Here is a 26,670-nt window from a genome sequence, read left to right on the forward strand (position 1 = left end):
AGAACTTGAGATCGTGTCCTGCTTGGCGTTGACTTCATGGCGAAGAAGGCAGGTGAAAATGAGGATGGGCAGGGCCCTCCTCCTCTTCCTCTTATATTCTTATGTTTTTGAGTGAGTGTGCCACAGCTAGTGTGGGGTTAGAAAACAATGGGCTCCCACCTTCCCGGGTGTGGGTCCTGTGGATATAACTCAAACTCAAATAATCAGCCTTGAAGGCAGGCACCTTTGCCTGCTGAAACATCTTGTCATTTCCTTTAGTTTTTTTTTGAGAGAGTCTCACTCAACAGTTCAGGCTGTCCTCCAAGTGTCCCGTCCTGCACCTCCTCCTCCCCAATGCTGAGATTACAAGCATGCATACCACCACACCACACCTAGGATGGTTAAGATTTCCACAAATACGGATGTAGGAGACATTATTCCAGGAGGCAGAGAGATAGGTGCTAACAAATGGAGTACAGATCTAAGCCAATTTAGATGATGGTGCAGAAAACACAACTTTTTGAGGACTTGAGACCCTACTAAGTGCAGGTATGTGCTAGATATTTGTGCATTATGAAAACTAAAGCGTATAGCTGAAATCAGGGATGATGGTAACACTGACTCGTATCATTGAAAGGTCAATTCGTGTGAGGGACTTGTATTTGGTATTCCTATACTGAACATGGGCCAAATTCCACCCTTTCTCTATTTCAATCCAGCTGTCTCTTAACACTGAATTGAGACGAAGAATTAGCGTTTTTACATTTAAAAGTTGTAAACTAGTGTTTTTTAATTCGGTAGTTGTACCCAGGACTCAGATCCCTGTGGCTCGATTTAACATGTTTTGTTTGATGTAGGGATTAGCGTTGGGTGAGCTCTCATCATTTTTTGCAGAAGGAAAAACAGATTTAAAGGAGAGGAAACCGAGGTCATTTAAGACATAAAGGATTTAAAAAAAACCTTATTAAAAAGGAATTGCTACAAACTTCCTTTTTCATTATTTATTTTTATGTACACGGTTATTTTGCCTGTGTCTACGGCTGTCTACAACACACATGCCTGGCGCCCGCTGAGGCCAGAAGAGGGCATCCAAACCCCTGGTCCTGGAGTTACTGACCGCTGTGAGCCACCAAGCTGGGAATCGAACCTGGGTCCTCTACACAAGCAGCCAGCGCTCTTAACAGCCGAGCCACCTCTCCAGGCTCGCCGATTCCTTTGCAACAGCTCGGGGGAGGGGACGGGAGGGAACTGATCGGAACATCTCTGGAACCTCGCTCCAGTGCGATACACCTGCACTCACACTCGATCCGTCCAAACAGTCTTTGTTAACTCTCAAGCTAGGACTTGCTGCACCGGAGCCACGCCTCACGCGGGGGGCAGCGGGGAGGGGCTGGGGAAGGTGGGAAGGTGGCGGCGGGGTGGCAGCCGGACCCGCTCCACCTTTCCCTCCCTGCAGCCCCGCTGGCCCCGCCCCCGGAGCGCCCACCTCGGGAACGCCGCGCAGCCGAGCGGCCCGCGCGCCCCGTCGCGGCTCCAGTTCCGGGGCATGCGCGCTGCGGCGCCCGCGCCCTCCCCCTACGGCCCGCCGCGGCAGAGTTATGCCAAGTATGTGAGGAGCTGGCGAGGACCGGCCGCGGTCATGGAGAGCCGCCGCCTCCGCCCGCGCGGGACTCGGAGCCAGCCCCGCGCCCCGGGCGAGCCGGGCTGCTGAGGCGGCGCGCATGGCGGAGCCCTGGCGGAGGACGCTCGGCCGGCTCCGGGAGCGGCGCGGTCCCGGGGCGCTGGAGCTGCGCGCCGACACCGTGGCGGCTTCGCTCTCCGAGGGACGCCCGCCGCCCCGCGGGCTCGGGGGCCCGGGCATGGAGCAGCCCGCCTGGGAGGCCGGGGTGCGCACAGGCGCGCGGGGTCCAGGGTCTCGCGGGGCTCAGGAGGCCGCCGCTCTGGGCCGCGCGCTCGCCCACGCCATCCCGGGCCCCGAGGGTAGCAGCGGCGACGACGACGGGGAGGACGAGGGCGCCGACTACTACGAGAACCTGCCCGCGGGCTGCGCGCCCGAGGGGGCGGAGGCGCTGCGGGCCTCGCCTTCCCCAGCGGCGGGCTCCTCCCCGGGGGTGGAGGGCGGCCGCCTGGAGACGGGCAGGCTGCAGACCCAGTTGCGAGAGGCCTATTATCTGCTGATCCAGGCCATGCACGACCTGCCCCCTGACTCGGGCACGCGGCGGGGCGGACCCGCGGGAGCCCGGGCTCGGGGCCAGCAGCCACCTCTCCCCCACGGCGCAGCCGTGCGCCTAGCCTGCAGCCCCCGAGGCGGCGACCGCCCTTCGCAGCAGGTGTCCCCGCCCCGGTCGCCTCCGAAGGAGTCGGGGGTTGGACGGCCGCCGAGTCCTCGGATGAGGCTGTCCAGTTGCAGAAGTCTCGAGAGCCTCCGCGTCAGCCCCCAGCCGCCTCTGCTCCAGCGGTGGGCGAGCGACAGCTGGATCCCGTGCGGTGCGCACAGGGACAGGGACGAGCTCCCGCCACGTGGAGGTGGGATGGACGGCTGGAGCCGGGGCAGCCACTCGGCTGCTGCCTCCGCCGCCCTCCTGCCTTCCATCTGCCAGGACCCGAGCCGGTCCTCGGTGCGTCCCTATAGGGATCTTGCGGTGACCTCTGGGGTATCCAGCAGCCAAGAGGATCGTCCCGAGGGGCCTCCCCTCCACAAGCCACCTGCGGTGACAGTCAAGAAGCTGCAGAAGTGGATGTACAAAGGACGCTTGCTGTCCCTGGGGATGAAGGGTCGTGCTCGTGGGACAGCACCCAAAGTTCCCGGAGCTCAGGCAACCTCTCCAAATTTGGGCAGTTGGAAAGTGCATGAAAACCACGTCCTCTCGGTGACCGCGGACCAAAGACTCACACTGACAGGTAGGACACTTTGCCGGCAACGCCGTGAGCCTCCAGAGCCACTTCCTAATGCTGCGACTCTTGACTACTCATGTGTGTGACCTCCAAACATAAAATTATTTCGTTGCTACACGACAACTAATTTTGCTGCCGTTAGGAATCGTAAATAGCTGATATGTGACCCGTAGGAGGTCGCGACCCACAGGTTGAGAACCGCCGCCCAGGTATTTATCAAGTGGTCTGCTAGTGTTTTTGCAGACGGTCGCGTGACTGCCAATGTCATGCATTAAATCAGTGTTCTCCCTCTCCCTTCCTCTCCTCTTTCTCCCTTCCTGCTTTTCCTCCTTTCCCTTCTCGGATTTTTTTCTCCAAGAGACAGCGTGTCTCCTCCCTTAGGATAACAGTGAGTAAATGTTAATGTTCTTTTCAGGCTTTTTCTGTAGGTTTTGAAATGGCAGGCACTGCCTTGTTTTTTCTCTGTAGCTCTAAGCAAACTCTAAGACTTGGCAAGTTTGTGAACCTGAATTCGATCCAAGGTAGAATTTCAGGGTTCATAAACTGTCATTTTACTTAGTAGGCTCTTTTTCTCACCCAGGCGCTCACACTTACTTGAGCTCAGGTATACCTGTGAGCATGCTGGCTATACACACCACACAAACCAGACTAAACCCAGAGCTAAGATTTCATTCACTTGTAGAAAACCTGGGATAGTGATATTGTAATGAAAATAAACGTCACTCAGGTCCATGTCCAAGCTCCTAAGGTCACTTGAAAACTTAGGAAACACTATTTATAGTAAGAAAAAACTTTTTAAGTCTGTTTGTCCGTATATAGTAGTCATGCTCCTGGGTTTGGTATGCGTGTGGTTTTTAGTAATCACCGAAGGTCTAGGTTATCAATTTTAGAAATCTCTCGATTTTCTTGTAAATATCAAAATTCTCTCGTGAAAGAAACAGATCAAAACCAAGTGGCATCTTGATACCCCCTTAAATACAGGAACTTTCAGTGAAGAGTTTTAAGAATAGTAATTTGAAAGTATTTGAGGGTTTCACGGAAAGCATGCACATCCGGCCCAGGTGTGGAGGCGCACACCTTTAGTCCCAGCACTCTGGAGGCAGAGGCAGGTGGGTCTCTGTAACACCGTGAGACCCTGTCTTTAAAAAAAAAGAAACAAAGAAGAAAGATTACACATCTCACAGGATTGGGTTACTACACACTAACGTCAACCAATAAGCACAAATGTCCACAAAAGTTCTAACTTGACAGTGATTTTGTATGATATATAGACAATACATATTCAGCAATAGATTCTGTTTCACCCGAGTAAAGGAACAGTCTTGTCTTTGTCAAGAGAAGTGCATTTTACCAAGCTCACACAACAAACAAAAAACCGAAACGACAACAACAAACCCCATTTTTCCAGCTCTAAAGCACTGGCAATTAAGAATCTTCTCACAGCCTCCAAGCTCCTTTGACTTGACTAAATCAGCTCTGTGGTAACTTTCATTGATAACAAAACTCTTTGTGAAAATGGGCACCTTCAAATGACTTTAGATAAGTTAAATATTCAGGGAGTTAAGTAAATATATTTCCTCAGAGGATGAATTTGTTACTTCTTCCATTATGACATTAAATCTGGAAGTGCTCCCAACTGCAATAGAAATTAAAACCAAATATTGCAATACTATAGCACTGTTTTATAATAAATCTAACCAAAGACTGCTAAAATCTCCTACCTAAAATTTCTGTTCCTATCACACATTTATTCTTTTTTTTTGGGGGGGGGGTTGGGTTTTTTGAGACAGGGTTTCTCTGTGTAGTCCTGGAACTCACTCTGTAGACCAGGCTGGACTCGAACTCACAGAGATCCTCCTGGCTCTGCCACCCCAGTGCTGGAATTAAAGGCCTGCACTACCTCCGCCCGGCACATTTATTCTTGAGGAAGTAAAAATAAAATAGTTGTTCTGGTATCTAAGAATGTGGATGGTTAAAAGGATTTCTTGATGGTGTGCTGGTCTGGACCGTTCTGGATCCTTACAGCGGTTTTACTCTCGTCTTCTGTCCCCATCCAAGATAAGGCCATTGTCACTCAACAGCAAAGGAGTTTGCTGAAGGTGTCTTGCTGGTGTGCAGACTCACATCACTGCTGTACACAGATTCACACAGCCCTGGGAATTCAAACTCAGTTCTCAGGACTCAAAAACCTCTCCATATAAGGTCCAAGAGACTCAGAATTCTCTAGAGGCTTGATCCAATTAATTTCATTAAATGGCTTGGCCTGAGGAGATGGATGGAGTTTTATAAAACACAGTTCAGAGTGCAGAGAAGGTGGGGCTGGGTTCTAGGACAGTCTAAAACTTTTAAAAGAATTTAGTGATGATTTATTTTAGTTCATTTTTTAACTAAAATATTTTTTAAGATTTATGTGTATAGGGGCTTGCATGTATTTATGGGCCCTGCATGCCTGCCTGGTGCCTTGGAGGGCATCACATGCTCTGGAACTGGAATTATAGGTGGCTGTGAGCCTCCTTGTGAGGGCTGTGAATTGAACCCAGGTCCTCTGCAAGAACAAATGGTCCTTACCGCTGAGCCATCTCTCCAACCTTGCTGTATATACCCTTTACTTAAAGTTGATGTTACTTGGAGTACTCTTTTGAGTTGTTTTCTTGGGTTTATATAGCTCAGTGGTAGAGTATGTGCTTACTAGGGTCAAGACCTGGGTTTGATTACAGATCCGCTCTTCCCCCAACACAAAAAAAGAGAATAAAATAAAAATTTCAAAACTGTTTTCTTTTGAAAAATTATACAAAGTCTAGTTTTGAAGCAGCCCATTCTTAGTTGTACAAAAGAAGGTAGGTGTTTTAAAGGGTTTATGCCACATTTTCTAAAGATTCATAAGGATATTTTCTTTCAAAATAAGATTACAATTCAGAATACAGTAGCCATGTAAGGGGATGGAGCCACCTGATCTGAGTATTTTTAAATGTGTGGAGACTATATGACATGGAAACAAGTGCCTTTCTGTTCTGATATCTGGCTCCACCAGGACCCATTAAACAAACTCTTGCTGGAAGTATAATGCCGGCAGTCTGATGCATTTAAGTGTGTTAGCGTTCACAGAGTGGCCAATTTGTTCCTAATTGAGATGATTATTTAAGAAATTTAAAGTCATTACACATAGTAAATATTATCAAGTTTCTGCAAGCCTTAAAATTATGAAGGAATCATAGTTTATTTGCCAACTGTACTTCATTATAAGTCTTAGTTTTAATTAGCATGTAAGTTTTAGAGATATATTTGGGGCATCGGTGGAGCTATTTGGGCTGTTCCTTTACTGAGCCTCCTTCGCTCCAGAGGTTCTCCTGTGAGCAGAGACACGCTATGCAGCTGTTAGTGAGTCAGCCTAAAAATCTGAAGGTAGTGTGAATTAGATGGCATGATCTTTTTTGGTGGTTTTTGTAGCCAGTGCTGGTTTTGAACTCCAGATCTGTGCATGACCATACCCAATTGGCTCATGTCCAGGGCTTTGTCCACACTGGGCAAGCACTGTACCCACTGAGCCACATCCCCAGATCTCGGTTTATACGATCTTTTTTGTTTGTTTTTTGAAGATAGAGTCTCTCTCTACATAGCTCTGGAACTCACTATGCAGATCAGGTTGGCCTTGAACTTAACACAGATCTGCTTGCCTCTGGAGTGCTGAGATTAAGGCATGTGCCACTATGACTGACTCTGCCCCACCCCCTTCCCCTCTCTCCCCCTTTTAAGATTTATTTTTATCTTACGTGTATGACTATTTTGTTTGTGCACCACTAGTGTGCCGGGTGCCCACAGATGGTTGTTGGCTGCCATGTGAAGTGGGGGCTGGGAATAGAACCCGGGTCCTCTGGAAGAGCAGCCAGCGCTCTTAATCGCTCAGTCGTCTCTCCAGACGCCCCAGCTGGTGTGATCTTTAACCGTCTTAAGTGAGGTTTACAGATTCCCATCCACTACTTTTCTGGTTCTGTTATTGTCTTTGCATCAACCCCTCCCCCTCCCCCAGCACCCCCAACATTAGTAGCATCATGTGAGCGGTTTCTGAGTCTTCTCGCTTGAAATCCCGTGTGGGACAGCTTGGCGTTCTGGCCTTTGGAAGCAAGTGCAGCTTTTTTTGTTTGTTGTTTTGGAAGAGTGCCATGGAACACTGGATGCTGGTGACTGGAAAACTTGGGAGAATTACAAAATCAGCAGAAAATGGTGTCCTGTTGGTTTGAAAGCTCTGTGCTTATTATAAGTCAGTGATTCCCAATCAAAGAGATTTCTGTGGATCCTTTGAGCACTGTTTTCTAGGGCCTTGCTGCAGAAGGTTTGGTTTTTGCTGTTTGAGAAGGATGCTTTTCAAACAATGTGCCTGTGGATTCCCGGAAAACCTCCGTAGAGTGTGGGCAGGGTCCCGAGCTTCTGCATTTTAACAGGCTTTCAGTAAACAGATGGTGTCATTCGGGAGGCCGGCCACTCCTCAGTAAGAGTCTGGAGTTCTCTTGTGCCTCAGTTTTGGAAAGACTTCCCTGTTTAATACCTGATACTTACACTGGCCCTAGTTAGAGAAGAGCATAGAGTTCTCTCTGCTTCAATCTTGTGTGAATCAGTAGGTAGTGCTCATAACATGTGATGTATTGGAGCGGTTGTCTGAATTGATCCCACCAATCAGAGAGGTGGGCATGGAGGAACCGTAGTTAATAGGTTGTAGACGTCTCCACAGACTTTCAGTTTTTCCTTGACCTTAGACAAAATACTCAGCTTCTTTCCTTGGGCTGCTGTGAGAATATTAAAGTAGTCCGGTACAGTGAAGGCACTTGGCAGGCTTCATGAGCATACTACCTGACCCAGTCAGAATGTGAGTAGATTGAGGAGTTAGGCCTAGGGGAGCTTTGAGGCTGAGCTAGAGAGCCCTCCCCCCCCAAGCGATACTTACTTATTCTTCTCCCCTTCTCTTCCATTGGCAGGAGGTGGTGGCACACGCCTTTAATCCCAGAGATCCCAGTAGGTAGATCTCTTGAGTTCGAGGCCAGCCTGGTCTACATAGTGAGTTCCAGGACAGCCAGACCTACACATAGAAACCCTGTCTCAAAAACAAACAACAACAACAAAAAAGAAAAGAGTCTCAAAGTTTTCCTTTCTGCTTTTTCAGTCTCAAATGTGAGCATATCATTTACTCCAGGGTTTTTATTGCCAGTCACAAGGAATGGAAAAGAAAATGTGTCTTTCCTTACCCTCCACCTCCTTTCAGATTTATCTGGGAATGCACACGCCGGCTCAATTCATATTCATTCATTCATTCATTCTCTCTCTCTCTCTCTCTCTCTCTCTCTCTCTCTCTGTACAGTATTCTGCCTGCATGTATACCTGCAGGCCAGAAGAGGGCACCAGATCTCATTATACATGGTTGTGAGCCACCATGTGGTTGCTGGGAATTGAACTCAGGACCTTTGGAAGAGCAGTCAGTGCTCTTAACTGCTGAGCCATCTCTCCAGCCCCAGGTTCAGTTTTCTTAAACAAACAAAACCTAAGCATAGGCTTCAGTGTCTGATGCTTATAACAGTGCTTTTATTTGGGGATTTTAAAGAGAAGGAAGGACACCACTTTCTTCCCAAGATTTTAGAATGGTGATAAGATAACCTGCAGATGCTGTATCCCAGTTAATGATGAAATACGTAAGCTGCTTAGTCTGCTGATGCAGAGTTAAATCCCGGTAATACTGTGTCATCTGTCTTTATTATGAAATAATTATTGAGAAAATAAAATTGGCTCAAGTAAGTTTACTACTCTGCAGCCTCCTTTTCTCAGTGAAAAACTTTCCCAAAATTGCCACTTTTGCATTCTTACAGATTTTCAAAATGAAATCATGTTAGTTAGTTAGGACCTGGAAATTATAGCAACTAACAGGTATAGTTGCAATAGAGTGCTTTTTTGCCCTGCAACTTTGCATACTTATGTTTACTTACGTCTTCTTGTGTACATATATGATCTGAATCAAGATTTAACTCTAAAATTTGTGCAGTTGAATTAGGCATTACTTTTTAGCATAAAAAGGGAGGGGAGAGGAGATCACACACACACACACACACACACACACACACACACACACACACACACACACAGCCTTCCAAGTTCAGTGAGAGAGCCTGTCTCAATAAAGCAAGGTGGGAGGGTCTGGAGGGGAGGCTCGGCGGTGAAGAGCCTTCCTTGTCCTTGCGGAGGACCAGTTCATTTCCCAGTACTCACAATGGCTCACAACCTTCTCTAACTCCAGTTCCAGAGGATCCTGATGCCAGCCTCTGGCTTCTGCATGGATGCACACACATGTTTGCACACTCTAATATACCACACACATGATACCAAAAATAGTGAGTGTCTCACAATGTAGTTGTACCTTTTAGTGGTATTACACTTTGATTCAACACGCCAACTTGCTTAGATATAAGATGCTAATAGCTTTATTTTTCTTACTGAAGTTCCTTGGAATGTTGTACATGTTGGTACCCATTAGGAATAGTGTGGAATGTATATTATGTGAAAAACAATGATAGAACAAAATAATGTATCCAGCTCCATACATCTTTGGGTGTTGTTAAGGAGCTCTGAGAAGATAAACAAGTTGCGACTTCTAGCTTCAACTTCGTAATTGTGTCAGAGCTATGTGTAAACAGTGTGCCAGACAGATCTGGTGTGTTATTACATAAGAGACATGAACTGAAATGTGAGGTAGATCTAGATTTCTGAGCACTGGGCAAGAGCACGTGATCCTTGGGAGCCCAAAACCCTAGTAACTTCTGTCCTTGTTCTTGTTGTCTTTGGACTTAGTGAAGGAGAGGGAACCGAAGAAACAATTTTTTAAAATACAAATTTTATTTTTGTTTTAGTTTTTCAGGACATGGTTTCTTCTGTGTAACTCTGGCTGTCCTGGAACTCCCACTGTAGACCAGGCTGGCCTGGAGCTCAGAGATCCGCCTGCCTCTGTGTCTCCCAAGTGCTGGGATTAAAGGTGTGCTCCACCACAGCCTGGTTTATTTTTCAATTATGTGTGTATGTATCTATGTCCATGTGAATACTGTTGCCTATGGAGCCCAAAAGAGGAGCTGAGTTAGGGCTCTCCACTTCCTGATGGGGTGCTAGGAACCCAACTTAGGTCTAATGCGAGAGCAGTAAGTACTCTGTTATAACTGAACCATCTCTCCAGCCCCAAAGAGAGACGCTTGAGTGGGGTTTTCATTAATTCAAAATGTTAAAAAGGAGATTATTTCAAGGTATTTACTGAGTCTCCAGTCCTGGAGGGTGGAGATGGTCTTTCTTCCCATGCATCTGCAAGGGAAGACTCAGGGTTGGAGACCTGCCTCTTCTGTTTACCAGCCAGGTAAGCCCAGACAAGAACTTGGCTAGTCTGAGTAGAATTTTTACAGTTTTCAGTGTATTTCAGACATAGCAGCAGTCTTTTATCACCAGCTCCCTTATAAGGTAAAATGCCAAATGTCTTATGTTCAGAGAGAGGCGCTTCCCTACTGTTAGTGGGACGTGTGGTCTGGGGGAAGGGAGTGCTGCCTGGTGTTAGGTTAGACAGACTTAGTTTTGATACCGCTCACACTCACACAGAATTGCTGTAGAGCAGTGGTTCTCAACCTGTGGGGCGCAGGGGTCACCTAAGAGCATTGGAAAACACAGATGTTACTTACAATTCATAACAGTAGCAAAATTACAATTTTGAAGTAGCAACAAAAATAATTGTGTAGTCGGGGGTCACCACAGCATGAGGAACTGCACTAAAGGGCCCCAGCGTCAGGACGGTTGTAGAGGGGCGGGAATTCAGAGTTACGGTGCAGCTTTCTCTCTGCTGCCTGCATATAGTAGTCACTCATTGAGTAGACCAGTGACTCACATAGTTGGAGCCCTTAAGAGCTAGCCTAGCCAATGAGTGCTCGGGAGGCAGAGGCAGGTAGATCTCTGAGTTTGAGGCCAGCCTGGGCTACACTGAGAAACCCTGTCTCGAAAAACACAACAAATAAACAGACAGACAAAAAGCTAGTCTAGATTACGCATCTGGAAATATTTGCCCTTGAACCTCAGTTTGTGATGAAGGTTTTATTTTAATTGCATTTGGGTACATGTTTAGGTATAAAAAGAGAATGGTAAATATACATTTTGAAAGGATTTTTTTTCAATAGATGGAAGGCTTGATTATACATGGACCTAATTTTTTGTTTGTTATGAAGCTTCTCATAGCTTAATGTGTTGTTATCACTGCTCTTAAATCATTGTTTTATTTGCTGTAACAAGATGAACTAGTCATATATACATTCAGACTGTCATAACACTATAATTTAATAATACTGTAATAATAATAACAGTAATAATTTAAAAACATGACGTGATCCCAAATTTCCACAAGCGTGGCTGTGCAGTGAACCATTGTTTTGATAGAGTGCTTAGCTTAGTCTCTGCCACTTAACACAGCTCTTTGGAAGCATGAACGTCTTCAATTGCAAGCAATGTAGCATTCTTAGAACATTGTACCACTGTATTGACACATACACGTATGTGGGTGTCTGAGGTCTTCACTGGATCGGGGAAAGGGCTACTTTGTTCAATATTTATCTACTCCTTATGATTGTGCTTTAATTAAAGCTTTTAATTTTTGTTAAAATTTAAAGACTTATTAAAAATTAATCTTCATGAAAGTAAAAGAATGTTACTTGTGCTTTCCCATGACTTCTGGTCCTTTTAACAATGAGTTGAATATTATTCAGGTATCAACTAAAGCATACTGCTGTATAAAAAAGCATTCTTTAGAAACTTTTTATAAATTACATATTTTGCTTAGGGTGAGACTTGATTGAGCACTATCGTATTTTACAATAAAGGCAGTGTTAGCTTGGTGGGGTTTTTCCCCCCTCTTAGAATTTCATAATACTTGTATACCCACTTGGATTTCTAAATTGAAATTTTATTTCAGTGGAAAAAAAAATTGAAGTTTTTGTGATTTGCTTTGGATCTGTGAAAATAGTTAATATCTGTAGCTAGAGTTTTCCTGCCTTGCCCACAGTCAGGACAAATCTTTGTCACCTGCCAGTCCCACAGCCGCTCAGACCCAACCAAGTAAACACAGAGACTTATTTTGCTTACAAACTGTATGGCCGTGGCAGGCTTCTTGCTAACTGTTCTTATATCTTAAATTAGTCCATTTCCACAAATCTATACCTTGCCATGTGGCTCGTGGCTTACCGGCATCTTCATATGCAGCTTGTCCTGGCAGCAGCTGGCAGTGACTCCTTCTGCCTTCCTGTTCTTTTATTTCTCCTCTCTGCTAGTCCCGCCTATACTTCCTGCCTAGCCACGGGCCAGTCAGGTTTTATTCATTGACCAATCAGAGCAATTTGACATACAGACCATCCCCCAGCACAGCCAAGTGCTGACCATCTCAGACACCTGCACTCAGGCCCGTGGTCCTGATCATCCTCTATGCGGACCTGCTGGGTAAAGCCAGGAGGAACCCGAGGACGGGCTCCCACAGGACATACAGAACATCCCACAGCGAATATCACTTTTATTTTTAAGCATTTTAATAGCTGGTCTGAAGTGACATGCCTTTCCTGCTATACCTGACATTATTATGTTCTCTGTTTCTCCTTTGAAGCAGACTTATTTGAAAATGTTTATGGGTCTCCCTCGAAGAGAAGAGAACCTGAAGACGTAAAGGATAGTAGAGATCACCAGCCGCTTAACCACATCACTGTTTCAAAGAAACGCAATTGGCTGTATCAGAGCACCCTGAGATCTCAGAGTCTGGAAGAGAGTAAGCGATGTCAAGAAAGAAGGAATTTCTGCCTCTCCCCCGTGTCTCCCCCCAAACGTGGGTCATCGCAGCCTTTCCGGAAGTCCCCCTGGGACCGCTGCACACATGGGACCTGTGACGCTGCCAGTTCTCCACTGTCAGGAACCTGCTCGTTAGACTTCAGCGAGGATAACGATGCCGATGACGAAGGAGAAATATGGTACAACCCCATCCCCGAGGAAGACGAGCTGGGCATAGCAAGTGTCTTGAGTCTTGAGGAGGCGAATGCTGCCACAGTGAAGCTCTCTGCTCTCAGTGTGAACATGTTGTCTGCTAGAGACCTGAGGAAGGCTGAGCCTCCTGGTGAAGAGTTGCCGTGTCCTGCCCATTACCACACAGGTGATGTGCAGACCACACAGTCAAATGGAATTCATCCTGTCGATTCCGTCCATTCTGCAGGAGTTAGGCAGCAGGGCAGGCCCAGGTCACGACACAGGACACAAGACGGCGTGATGGCAGAGGACAGCCCGGTGTTGAGATCTGCTTTTACAGGTGAGGATGGTGGTACACCTGGTTTTTCTTTTTCCTGTCAAGTCTTTGATAGTCCCTGAAACAAATGTAGATGATGTCGGCTGTTTGCATGTTATACTTTGTCCTTATAAAGTGAAGACGTTTCGGGCCTGGAGAGCGATGGCTCAGCGTTAAGAGTGGGCTGCTCTTGCAGAGGACCTGAGTCTGGGTCCCAGCATCTGCACCAGTCGGTTCCCAATCACAGCCGCCTGTAGTTCCAACTCCCAGAGGATCCAGCACTCTAGCTTGGTACATACCTTTGTATATTTAAGCATTTTTCATGTTATATTTATTTCTCATAGCTGTTTTGTGATTTGTTTGGTATAATTCTAGTTTCAGTGACAATAGAATTTTGTAGTAGTTCAACTCTCGAATTTTAAAAATCAAAGCAATTGTGTGTGTGTGAGTCAGGGCACATGCATGCCACAGCACTCGTGGAGGTCAGAGACAACCTTGGGTGTCCGTCCTCACTTTCCACCTTGTCTGAGGCAGGAGGTCTCTTTTCATTGTTCACCACCTTATGTGCCAGGCTGGGCTTTACCCCCCCACCCCTGTAGATGTAACCAACCGTCTTATTAAATAAGAAACACAGAAACAATGTAAAAGAGAAAGCCGAGAGGTCAGAGCTCAGAGCTAAAATCTCACCCTTCCTCCTGCTGTCCCAGCTTCGCGAAAAGAGACCTACTTCCTCTCGGTTCGTATTTTTAAAGTATGTTGTTCTGCCTTCTCATTGGTTGTAAACCCAAACACATGACTGCCTCGTCACTGTCTGAATGTACAGCCCCCTAGGTCTTAAAGGCATATGTCTCCAATGCTGGCTGTATCCCTGAACACACAGAGATCTTATGGGATTAAAGGCGTGTGCCACCACCGCCACACTCTTGCTATGGCTCTAATAGCTCTGACCCTGAACACACAGATATCTATGGGATTAAAGGCGTGTGCCACCACCGCCACACTCTTGCTATGGCTCTAATAGCTCTGACCCCCAGACAACTTTATTTATTAACATACAATCAAATTAATATTTCAGTACAAATCAAAATAATATTTCAATACAATTAGATTACCACCACATTTCCCCTTTTCTATTTTAATAAAAAGAAAAAAAGCAAAAGGTTATGACTATCAAAAGAAAAACTATATACAAAAGTACAATAACTATATACAATATATACAAGTAATAAATACCTAAACAGGTATTTGACGAATCAGAGAAAATAATTCCATTATCTATCCTATTTTGATAATTCCAAGATGTATCTAATGTACTTTCTATCCTAATTAATTTTCAACTATAACTAACTAATCTTCAACCATAACTAACTAATCTTCAACTCCCTCAGAGACCCAAGAAGGGAATAATATTAGCTAACAAAAATAAAAACAGGAAGTGCATGCAAGCAACTTCCAAAAAAATTTTGTGAGTTGACAGAAACAGCCAGCTGCCTGGGCAGTCACCTGAGGTTTCTCCGCAGTGTTGGGGCATCATCTTCAGCCTATAGGCTTAGTGTATCTGACAGACTCATTTGTGAAGTAGGATGTACACAAGGTCAACAGTTCAACCTCACATGGGGTGAGAGCAGTCCACGTACCAGAAACACCTGAATTCCACTAGTGTCCTGTCATGATTCAGGATTTTAAATTCTGGAAATTGTTGACAGTTTTTTAATTCAGCTGTCCATTCTTCTTGGCTGTGTATATATGGCTTCATCTCAGCATCCCCTTCTTCTCCACATCCCTCTATTAAATGCCAGTCTACTTTTGAGAGGCATGAGCTTTCAGCTGCTGTTCCATTGTACAACAGAATCCATCGGCCCTCTGCCTGCTAAGCTGCCTTCGAAGAAAAGGGCACCGTACCTTTTCCGGATGCGAAGGCCACTTCAGGGATGGGGCCATATTGTCCTGGCCTCAGAAGATGCCTTTTGATAAAGCCATAACCACACTTGTTTTGGCAAGAATCAGTAGTCCCTTGTTTCGTGATCTGTCTGTCCATTTTGTCCTGTTGATTCGAGGATACTTTGTTGTCCAGTGGCTAACTTTTGCCAGAATGAAAGTTGACTCCATATGCAGTTTCTTCAATGCCCATATTTTCTCTAAAGTAGATTGGTACTGCCAGGAGCCGACATGTCTCAAAAAAGAAAAATTTTCTAAGTTATTAAAACATTTTAAATGCCATATTCTGTAGATCTCTGAAGGGTTTGAAGATGACCTGTCTAAAACATCTCTGCTCAATTTTTAAAACATATCCAATATGACTACAAGTTCTATGATAATGTCTAACTACTAGCTTTCATTTCTTTATATCCTAATAGTTGATAATAATAACATTCAAGGATCAGAAATTTGCATTACATTGTTAAATGGATGGAATAAATACAATTAGAAATATATATATAGCATTTTCTAACAATATCAGTTTCAAATTTGTGTACAATATAAAACAATTCAATCCAATGTAAAGTATTTAAAACTAGTAATTGTCTTTCTCTTTTCTTTCTTTTTTTTTCTTTCTTTCTTTCTTTCCTTCTTTCTTTCTTTCTTTCTTTTTTTTTTTTTTTAAACAAGAACCTTAAATCTAATCTCCTTTGCTTAGCCTTTTTCCTAACCCTTGACAATAACTTGTAACCAACCCCTCTAAATACTGAAAATTATCCCAGACCCAGAACCCATTAAAAAGACCAAAAAACCACCTGCCCCACACCACCTCTTTGGGAATGTGGGCGTCGTATTCTTAAAATTGCTTCCTGCTGGGTATGGGCGAAGTTTTCTTTATCCTGAAAGAAAAATTTTAGGTTAATTGTCAAATTCTAAGAGAGGTAACTATATCCTTCACTATCCAGTCTGTGTATAATGCCAAAGTTCAGGGTTTATCTCAAGTCCTTATTCAAGTAGTCTTTGAGACTGGATCATCTCAGCTAGTCATCTCAAAATTGCTCTGAGCACCTTGTAGTTCAAAGCTGATCTGTGGATGATGTTTGTCAGCTTAATGATATTATTATTGTCCACGTGGAATTGTTGTTGTTGTGGGGCCCCATCTTCTTTCTGGAGACTTCAGTTGATATTAGGCCTGGCCGTGATTTCCTGCAGAAATCTGATAAGAGACTCGAACACAAAAACATATATATGCAGCTAGCCTTTTTTCTAGAATTAGTTAGTACTCTATGTGACCATTCATATCTTAACAAAGTTTAAAATGTATATATATATATTAATCTTGTAAATTTTGATATAAAATTTATACTTTGAGAAAAGTTTAAAGAATCAGAATAGAATCAAAGAGTTGAGATTAGTAATAGAATAGTCCCTTAATTAATTTTGCTTTTGTCCTGTACCATAGCAGAAGATGGCTCTTATTCTGGCATGATACAGGGAGTTTGCATTTTCCTTTTAACAACATGCTTGATTTTAAAGAAGGAGAGAGCCATTCTCCAACTCCAAAGTCAGCTTTAAATTTTAATTGAACTGGGACTGTTAGAAGACCAATAGTGTTAAATCTTTAGAGAAAAGCAGAAACAAACATTTAGGAAGACATAAAATTTTTTTTTTTTAGATAATATATACCCATACACCGTTTCACTCTGTTTCTTGGGATAGATGATTTGTCCCTTTTCTTCAGTTGTCTCATTTGTCCAGTGTTCTTCAGATTCCTTAACCTTCATTCTCCTAAAAGACAAAAACAAAAACTTTTCCCCAAGACTAATTTTGGGGATGTTCCTTTTTGGCAAGTTATTATCTGATGAAATGAAAAGGCATGTTTTATTGATACAAGTTAGTTTAAATTGGATGTTCATGCTGGTTGATGAACTATCACCTCCTCTAATTAAGAGGTCTCTCTTGTTCAAATCGAACCTTTATCAATTTTGATGGTACCCACAGCTTATCTTCTCCTGTAGAAACAAAAGCAAAACCACGTCCCCAATGTAATACATACCCTGGTTTCCATTCTGAGGTCAGCACATCCTTAAAGTATATAGGCTGATTTAATTCTGTAGTTTTTTCTATTATCCAATGTCTCTCTGCAGCTGTTGTTCCTTTCTCATTGGCATTCAGAAAATTCAAAGTTAGAAGAGCATTATGCAGTCTATTTCTGGGGGTTTTTGTTACCCATTTCTGTTTATTTAGCATATCCTTTAGAGTTCTGTTTGATCTTTCTATAACTGCTTGACCTGTAGGATTATGTGGTATGCCTGTAATATGCTTTATATTGTAATAAGCAAAAAACTGTTTCATTTTAACAGAGACATATGATGGAGCATTGTCAGTTTTGATTTGTGCAGGTATACCCATGATGGCCATAACTTCTAGCAAATGAGTGATTACAGAATCAGCTTTTTCAGAACTCAAAGCAGTTGCCCATTGAAATCCTGAATAAGTATCGATAGTGTGGTGTACATATTTCAATTTTCCAAATTCTGCAAAGTGAAACACGTCCATCTGCCAGATTTCATTTCTCTGAGTACCCTTTGGGTTACATCCTGCTGGTAATGGCGTCTGATTGTAGAAGGAACAAGTAGGACATTTCTTTATTATTTCTTTGGCTTGTTGCCAGGTTATGGAAAAATCCTTTTTTAAACCTTTACTATTAACGTGATGTTTTTTATGAAATTCTGAGGCCTCCAGCACATTTCCTATCAATAATTTATCAATCTCTTCATTGCCTTGTGCTAGAGGGCCTGGCAGACCAGTATGGGATCGAATGTGAGTTATATATAAAGGATGATTCCTTTTCCTGATTGTATCTTGTAATTGAATAAATAGTGAAGTTAATTCTGAAGCATCAGGGATAAATTCTGCAGTCTCAATATGTAACACCACTCTTTCAGCATACTGAGAGTCAGTTACTATGTTGAGAGGTTCTGAAAAATCCATTAATACCAACAGAATAGCATACAATTCTGATTTTTGCACTGAATTATACGGACTTTGAACCACTTTACTTAAATTTTCTGATTTGTAACCTGCCTTTCCTTCTTTGTTGGCATCTGTATAAAATGTACGAACTCCAGATATGGGTTTTTGCCGTACAATTCGAGGCAAGATCCATTCAGCTCTCTTTATAAGATCAATTCTATTGCTTTTGGGATATTTGCTGTTAATTTCTCCCAAAAAATTACTGCAAGCTCTTTGCCAAGGTTCACTTTCTGTCCATAATTTTTCAATGTCCTCCTTAGTTAATGGTACGACAATTTCTGCTGGGTCTATGCCTGCTAATTGACGAAGTCTCAATTTTCCTTTGTAAATCAAGTCAGAGATTTTTTCCACATAAGTTTTTAATTTTTTATTTGGTTTATTTGGTAAAAATATCCATTCCAATATAATATCTTCCCTCTGCATTAATATTCCAGTAGGAGAACGCCTAGAAGGTAAGATAACCAAAATGCAATCCAGCTTTGGATCAATACGATTCACGTGTCCTTCATGCACTTTCTTTTCTACCAATGCTAATTCTTTCTCAGCTTCAGGTGATAATTCTCTTGGACTATTTAAGTCCTTGTCACCTTCTAAGGTTTTGAACAAATTAGTCAGTTCATCATTTTTTACCCCAACAATAGTTCGTAGATGAGAAATATCTCCAAATAATCTTTGAAAGTCATTAAGAGTCTGTAGTCTATCTCTCCGAATTTGCACCTTTTGGGGTCTAATTTTTTGTAGCTCTATTTTATATCCTAAATAATTAATAGAATCTCCTCTTTGTATCTTTTCAGGAGCAATTTGTAATCCCCAGCGAGGCAAAATTTTCTTTACTTCTTCAAACATTATTTCTAAAGTATCTGCATTTGAGTCAGCTAGTAAAATATCGTCCATATAATGATAAATTATAGATTTAGGAAATTTTTTACGTATCACTTCCAATGGCTGTTGTACAAAATATTGGCACAGAGTTGGGCTATTCAACATTCCCTGTGGGAGGACCCTCCATTGAAATCTTTTAACCGGTTGAGAATTATTATAAGTAGGCACTGTAAAAGCAAATCTTTCTCTGTCTTTTTCTTGTAAGGGTATTGAAAAGAAACAGTCTTTTAAATCAATAACTATGAGAGGCCATCCTTTTGGTAACAGAGTAGGCAAAGGCATCCCAGATTGTAGAGAACCCATTGGCTGAATTACTTTGTTAATTGCCCTAAGGTCTGTTACCATTCTCCATTTACCAGATTTCTTTTTAATAACAAATACAGGAGAATTCCAAGGGCTGGTTGATTCTTCAATATGCTGAGCATTTAACTGTTCTTCTACCAGCTCTTCTAAAGCCTGGAGTTTCTCTGTTGTTAAAGGCCATTGCTGAACCCATACAGGCTTGTCTGTTAACCATTTTAAAGGTAGAGCTGTTGGTGTCTTTGGAAGATCATCAGTTATTGTGCCCTGTTCTTGTATAATATGGATGGCTGGTGACCACTCATTAGAACAATATCTTCTAATATTTCTCTCAGTAACATGTGCTAGTTTATGATTTGTTTCTGAGATTGGAGGGATGTTAATCTGAGTATTCCATTGTTGCAACAAGTCTCGACCCCACAGGTTCATAGTTATGTTAGCCACATATGGTTTTAATTTTCCTCTCTGTCCTTCTGGACCTATACATTCGAGCCATCTTGCACTCTGTTTCACCTGAGATAATGTCCCAATTCCTAACAGTTGAACGTTTACCTCCTGAAGAGGCCAAGTTGGATGCCAAAATTCTGGTGCAATTATGGTAACGTCCGCACCTGTGTCTACCAGACCAGACAACAAAACACCATTTATTTTTATCGTTAATTTTGGTCTTTGTTCATTAATAGAAGTTTGCCAAAAAATTTTCTTTATGTTTTCTCCTGAATTTTCTATTCTCTCTGTTTCATCATTCTGACCAGCATGATTTATTCCAATAGGCATTTGGTTATTTAATCGCTCTCCAGAGCAGGCATTTCCTCTATGGCTGCCGGAAAGGTTTGAACTGGATTTGCACTGGGGGCCTGCCTGAGGCCCCTCTGGGAGTTTCCCGAAGACTGAGGCAAAGGATTACCCTGTCTGTCCTTTGTTGATCTACATTCGTTGGTCCAGTGTTTTCCCTTACCACACCTTCTGCATACTCCAGAAGGAAGGGGCATTCTGTTGCCATTGTTCCTTGAAGAAACATTGTTTCTGGAAATGACCTGTCTACAGTCCCTTTTCAAATGTCCTTGCTTTCCACATCCAAAACATCTAACACTCCTCAAACCTTTTGAAATTACTTCTCCTACCCATGTATCATCATGCTCATCAGCTTCAACATTAATTGTTTCTCTAATCCAATCTTCCATAGGTGCAGATCTTGCCCTTAATGGCCTGATTATTCTTTTGCATGCTGCATTCGCATTCTCAAAGGCCAAAGATTCAATTATTGCCTTACCAGCTTCTGAATCCGAGACTGTTCTCTTTACTGCTGAAGCCAGTCTTTGTAAAAAATCTGTAAAAGACTCTTTTGGGCCTTGCTTCACCTTTGTAAATGACTCAGATTTTTTTCCTGGTTCCTCAACTTTGTCCCATGCATTCAAGGCTGCCGTTCGACATAAAATTAGGGTTTGGACATCATATAAACATTGTGCTTGTGCTGAAGCATATTGGCCTTCGCCCATAAGCTGATCATGGCAAACTTGTACTCCTTTATCCCTCCATTGTTTTTCTATGTTTTTAGCCTCCTCCTTAAACCAAGTCAGAAATTGAAGTCTCTGGCTGGGTTCCAGAACACCTTGTGCGAGGTCCCGCCAGTCCTGTGGTACTATCCTATTATATGTTGACCAAGTGTTTAACATTTGCTTTACATATGGGGAATGCATGCCATAAGATACTATTGCCTCCTTAAACCTTTTTAAATCCAACATTTCAATTGGAGCCCAAGTATTTTGTGTAGCCATTTGATCAGGCATCTGCTGTACTGTTACAGGATAAATTAAGGGTGACTGTGTGAAAACAGGCTTTCTTTCTGCAACCTTATGATCCCGACTTGAAACAACTTCACTGTTAATTTCTTCTGTCTGAATTTTTACAGGTTTAACAAGTTCTTCTAACGCTGTTATCCTGGCACTTAAATTGACTATCTTTTTAAATATTAAAATGTGGATTATTATAGTGATGAGGTGCATAATTCCACCAATACTAATATTATATAGTTGTTCCATTGCCAGACTGCCTAAAATTTCGAACAAAAACCAATTTTCTTCCAATGTGCACATAAAACCCATTTGTTTTTTAATGTGGAAAAAAATTCTCTTTTAGATAGTTTCCTTTAAAATATCTGATATATTATGACTTACCAAATCTGCGTAGAACAGTAGAAATCCGAGGGGATTTTCAAAGCAGCCACCTAGTGTCCCAGGTGTAAATCCAGAGAGAGAGAGAGAGAGAGAGAGAGAGAGAGAGAGAGAGAGAGAGAGAGAGGGGAAAGAGAGAACGCACAAGAAAGCGTAGCCGGCTAAAGCTTAAATGCAGCCACGTGTTCCCTCTTGTGCCGAGTCAAGGCTTGGGTCTGGCTTCCTTAAGCTCCGACCACGTGCGTTGGCTTTACAGGCAGGGCCCTGTTCGGCAGGGCAGGTCTGAGTTGTTTGTAGCACCGGCTTTAGGCAAGCTGCTCACAGACCTAGGCCCGGGCTAGAAGTTGCTACCCGGACTAGGACGCCAGCAGCTCGGACTAAGAAGCCGATCGCCGCCGGCCGCCGTGTGCCGCCGCTGCCGCCGCCGCCGCCGCCGCCGCCGCCGCGGGCCGCCTGCCGCCCTTGCGGGAAAGCGGACCTGCCGCCAAGCCAAGCAGTTTTTAATGGATTCTTGTCACGTTGGGCGCCAGATGTAGATGTAACCAACCGTCTTATTAAATAAGAAACACAGAAACAATGTAAAAGAGAAAGCCGAGAGGTCAGAGCTCAGAGCTAAAATCTCACCCTTCCTCCTGCTGTCCCAGCTTCGCGAAAAGAGACCTACTTCCTCTCGGTTCGTATTTTTAAAGTATGTTGTTCTGCCTTCTCATTGGTTGTAAACCCAAACACATGACTGCCTCGTCACTGTCTGAATGTACAGCCCCCTAGGTCTTAAAGGCATATGTCTCCAATGCTGGCTGTATCCCTGAACACACAGAGATCTTATGGGATTAAAGGCGTGTGCCACCACCGCCACACTCTTGCTATGGCTCTAATAGCTCTGACCCTGAACACACAGATATCTATGGGATTAAAGGCGTGTGCCACCACCGCCACACTCTTGCTATGGCTCTAATAGCTCTGACCCCCAGACAACTTTATTTATTAACATACAATCAAATTAATATTTCAGTACAAATCAAAATAATATTTCAATACAATTAGATTACCACCACACACCCCCACCCCCACCCGGGCTCGATGTAGCGACACTGATGACTGACTCGCATAAGTACACCTGACGTTTCACAGGCTCCAAGGATTTGAACTCAGGTTCTCGTGCTTAGGCATCAAGCAGGCCCGTAACTCACTGAGCCGACTCTGCGGCCCCACACTTTGTGTTTTAACAAATTCCCTCTTCACTGCAGTAGAATCTCTAACATATGAAATATTTCATCTTAACAGTTAACAGCTTAGGGGCTGTTTATTAGCAGTTTGTAAAGAGAATCTGATGATTCCTTAACAATTTAGGGAAGCCCAGAGCAGTTTACTACGCTGGGTAGCCAGCCCTTCTGGTTAATGTTACATAAAGCAGGGCCCTGGTTACTACAGCGTGCTCTAGACCAGTGAGCCTGCAGGACTGTTGGTGATTGGCAGTACAAGGGATGCTTTGTCTGGTATGCAGGCACTCCATTCCTTACTAGCTGTTTACCAGAAAGCTCAGTATGCATGCTTACAATAGTCCTCCTTCTGTGTAGAAACAGCACTTGTTGTTAGGGTACGGGATGGACGGAAGGCGGCTGTCATGTTAGCCATTTAAAGAAAGGTCATTCAATCTACTGATTCTGAGCAAATACACATGTTCATCTTAATCCTGAATTATTTTGCTCAGATTAGATTCTGGTATTAAGGTTATTAGATCTTTATCTAAAGGAGTAGACAAAATCTGAAAATTGAATATGTAATAATTGGGATGATGCTGAATTTGGGAGTGAGGGGTCGTTTTTCAAGACAAGGTTCCTCTATGTAGCCCTGGCTTCCTTGAACTCATTCTATAGACCAGGCTGGCCTCAAACTCAGAAACCCACCTGCCTCTGCCTTCCAACTGCTGGGATCAAAGGCGTGCACCACCACCGCCTCCTGCCTTGAGAACATGGTTTTATTTTGTTTGAATAATTTGAAAACTTAGTAGGAACTGTACAGACTCAAAAATGAAATTGATTAATCTGCCCTTTTTAACTGAAAAGGTTTATCATTTAACATATTCTATCAGTGTTTTGCCAGAACCAGCTTACCAGGAAGTTTAGTTGATATAGAATATCCTAACAAACTTTTAGAACAAAGGAGGCCTCTTTGCTGCCCAAATTACAGACTTCTTGGGTTTTTAACTTTTTTTTTTAAATCAACACTGCTCTGTGTAACACTTGGCTTTAGAGGGTGTAAATACAGAGCAGCCTTGTGACGTTCAGAGTTGTTTCTAGCTGAATGTTCTGAGATAAGGCTACTCCAGTTCCTCCAAAACTTAAGCCACCATTTAAGGATCTGCACTCACTGGAGTGTACTGCAGAGGGAAATGTGAAAATGAGAATCAGCTCGCTTATAGAGTAGAAATAAGTTGGTGCTCTTCTCTTTATGATGTTTTCCTGTCTCCTTTTCAAGGCCCTGGGATCTTAGTTCCTACCAATAGGACTGAAATGAGGACTTTGGCGCCATCTTCTCCAAGCCCCAGCCCTGTGAAGAAAGGCGGTTCCATGACTTGGTCTTTGCCGGATAAAATAAAATCTCCACGCACCGTGAGGAAACTTTCCATGAAAATGAAGAGGTTGCCAGAATTCAGCCGGAAGCTGGGTGCCAGGGGAGCCTCGCACTACATAAGCAGTCCGGATGGTACCCCTTCGTTGTCCAAATGTAACTGTCGCCAGCTGCCTCATAGCGTCTCCCTGTCCTCTGGGAACCCAACCAGGAACGTGATAAGCCGGTACCATCTCGATACCACCGTCTCGTCTCAGCACAGCTACCAGAAGAAGGCCACTGGGAACTCCAAGTATGCCTGCAAGGGCGGTTACCTCAGTGACGGAGACTCGCCCGAACTCAGAACCAAATCTAGCAAGCACGTGTCTGAGCACAGACTTGGAAAAGGAAGAGAAAGCACTGCAAGCAGTTGTAGCAAAAATGAAATAGATATAGACGCCTTTAGACATTACAGCTTCGCTGACCAGCCCAAGTGCTCCCAGTACATATCGGGGCTCATGAGTGTGCACTTGTACGGCGCAGAGGGCCTAAAGCCACCCCGGCTAGATTCAAAAGATGTCTTTTGTGCAATTCAGGTAGACTCAGTCAACAAAGCCAGGACAGCTTTGCTCACCTGTCGGACGACGTTTTTAGACATGGACCACACTTTCAACATAGAGGTCGAAAATGCGCAGCATTTGAAACTGGTGGTGTTCAGCTGGGAGCCCACCCCAAGGAGAAACCGAGTGTGCTGTCATGGTACAGTTGTCCTGCCCTCTTTATTCAGGGTGACAAAGACTCATCACCTGGCTGTCAAACTGGAACCCAGAGGCCTTATTTATGCCAAGGTGACCCTCATGGAACAGTGGGAGAATTCTCTGCACGGCCTGGATAAAAACCGAGAATCAGTCATGTTTGGTGTTGACATTCAGAAAGTTGTGGAGAAGGAAAATGTGGGCTCCATGGTGCCGCTGTTGATACAGAAATGCATCGTGGAAATTGAAAGGCGGGGCTGTCAGGTATTGCTCCGTTTCCCTCCTCTCTCCTTTATTGGCTGATTGTTAAGTCTCGAGAAAAGGAGCTCAAGGGAAGGGTGAGAAGAAAAATCTAGACGTTCCCCCAGCCCTGGTGGACCTGTATTGCATGGTTTTTGGAGTATGTTTCACATCGTAGCTCTTGTTGCCCGTGATTTGAGAGCCTGCTAGACGATTCCACAGTTTATGTTGTGAAACAACCACATGGGCTTTAGGACTAGAAAGGACTAGGTTTCTCTACAACGACTTGTCTAGAAAAGCTGATAACACAGAAAGGCTCAGTCCTGTAATACACATTTCTTTGTGCTTTGAAATTCTGGGGGCATTCCAACAGTGGGTCATAGGATCTGGCTTCAGACCTGAGATGAACCTCCTCGTTATTCTCTCAGTTCATTCTTCAGAAGTCCAGACTTACCCGGCTTTTACTCTGGGGCCGCACGTGAGATAAGGAAAGCTCTTACTGATAAGAACACATGTCTACTTTAAAAAAAATTTATCATTCATGTGTATGGGTATTTTGCCTGCATGATGTGTGCTGGGGCCCATGGAGGCCTAAGAGGCCCTGGAAGTGGACTTACAGACCATTGTGAGTGGCCATAGGAGTGGTAGGAATTGACCCAAGCCCCTCTGGGAGAGCAGCCTTTGCTCTGAACCATAGAAACATCTTTCCACGCTTCTAAAATAGGATGGCAAAGGCAACCCAGAGAAGAAACAAAACCTGTTTTTATTTGTAACACAGTTTGAAAATGGTAACCAGAAGTAGGGTGTGTAGCCTTCTGGAAGAACTCTACCCAGACACATGATTCTGTCTAGTTTATAGTGTCTCTTTGGAGCAAACCATTCACATTACAGCCCAACTTCAGTCAAATACATTTTATTCCTAAGGTTTTCCATTTCCTCTTCTGTCCCCACCCCCACCTTGTATAGACGCTCAGAGATCATTAAATAGAAACTTTTCAATTTAAATTAAAATAAGGAGCCCAAGCAGTACTATATTATTAGTTTATCTTCTGAAAGGTGTATAAAGCAGATGCATAAAGACTGCTGTTTTTGCCGGGTGATGATGGTGCATGCCTTTAATCCCTGGAGGCAGACTCGGTGGATCTCTTGAGTTCAAGGCCAGCCTGGTCTATAGAGCGAGTCTATAGGTCTATAGGACAGCCAGGACTGTTAAGCAGAGAAAGCCTGTCTCAAAAAACCAAAAAGGAAAAACAAAGACTGCTATTTTTAGCAGTGATTCTTACTTGTATAAAAGTTTAGAAAGGTTTGTTTTAAGAAAGATTTCCTGGACTAGGGAGATGGCTCAGCAGGTAAAGGCTGTTGACCTGATTTGATCCCTGGGACCCACATGGTAGAAGGAGGAAATGACCTTCACATGTGGACCATGGCACACTGGTGCACATGCATAACAGATGGCACATGCGTGTGCACTCAGAACAGATAACTAAGTGACTGTAACAAAATAAAGATTTCCTGGGGCCTAAAAGCTTCCAGCAGTGCATTTGGAATTATATGTTGTTTTTAAACTAGGTAGGGAGCTGAGGCTGGCCCAGAACTCCTGAGCCTCGCGCCTCCACCTCCA

General features: G+C 43.7%; 1 protein-coding gene across 3 annotated transcripts in view; it reads left to right on the plus strand.

Moving 5' to 3' along the window:
- Nucleotides 1–1,633: 1,633 nt before the first annotated feature.
- Syde2 (synapse defective Rho GTPase homolog 2) overlaps nucleotides 1,634–26,670 on the plus strand; it is a 44,112-nt gene continuing 19,075 nt past the window's right edge. Inside the window, exons 1-3 of one of the 3 annotated variants that reach the window (XM_016003307.3) lie at nucleotides 1,634–2,880; nucleotides 12,527–13,216; nucleotides 23,983–25,073. In XM_016003307.3, the coding sequence (XP_015858793.2) occupies nucleotides 1,701–2,880; nucleotides 12,527–13,216; nucleotides 23,983–25,073 (2,961 nt within the window). In that variant the 5' untranslated portion in view covers nucleotides 1,634–1,700. The remainder of the gene's footprint in view (nucleotides 2,881–12,526; nucleotides 13,217–23,982; nucleotides 25,074–26,670) is intronic. The other 2 variants (XM_006984737.4, XM_016003306.3) reach the window with 2 other exon arrangements.

Source organism: Peromyscus maniculatus, chromosome 6 (genome assembly GCF_049852395.1).
Source record: "Peromyscus maniculatus bairdii isolate BWxNUB_F1_BW_parent chromosome 6, HU_Pman_BW_mat_3.1, whole genome shotgun sequence".
Lineage (NCBI taxonomy): Eukaryota > Metazoa > Chordata > Mammalia > Rodentia > Cricetidae > Peromyscus > Peromyscus maniculatus.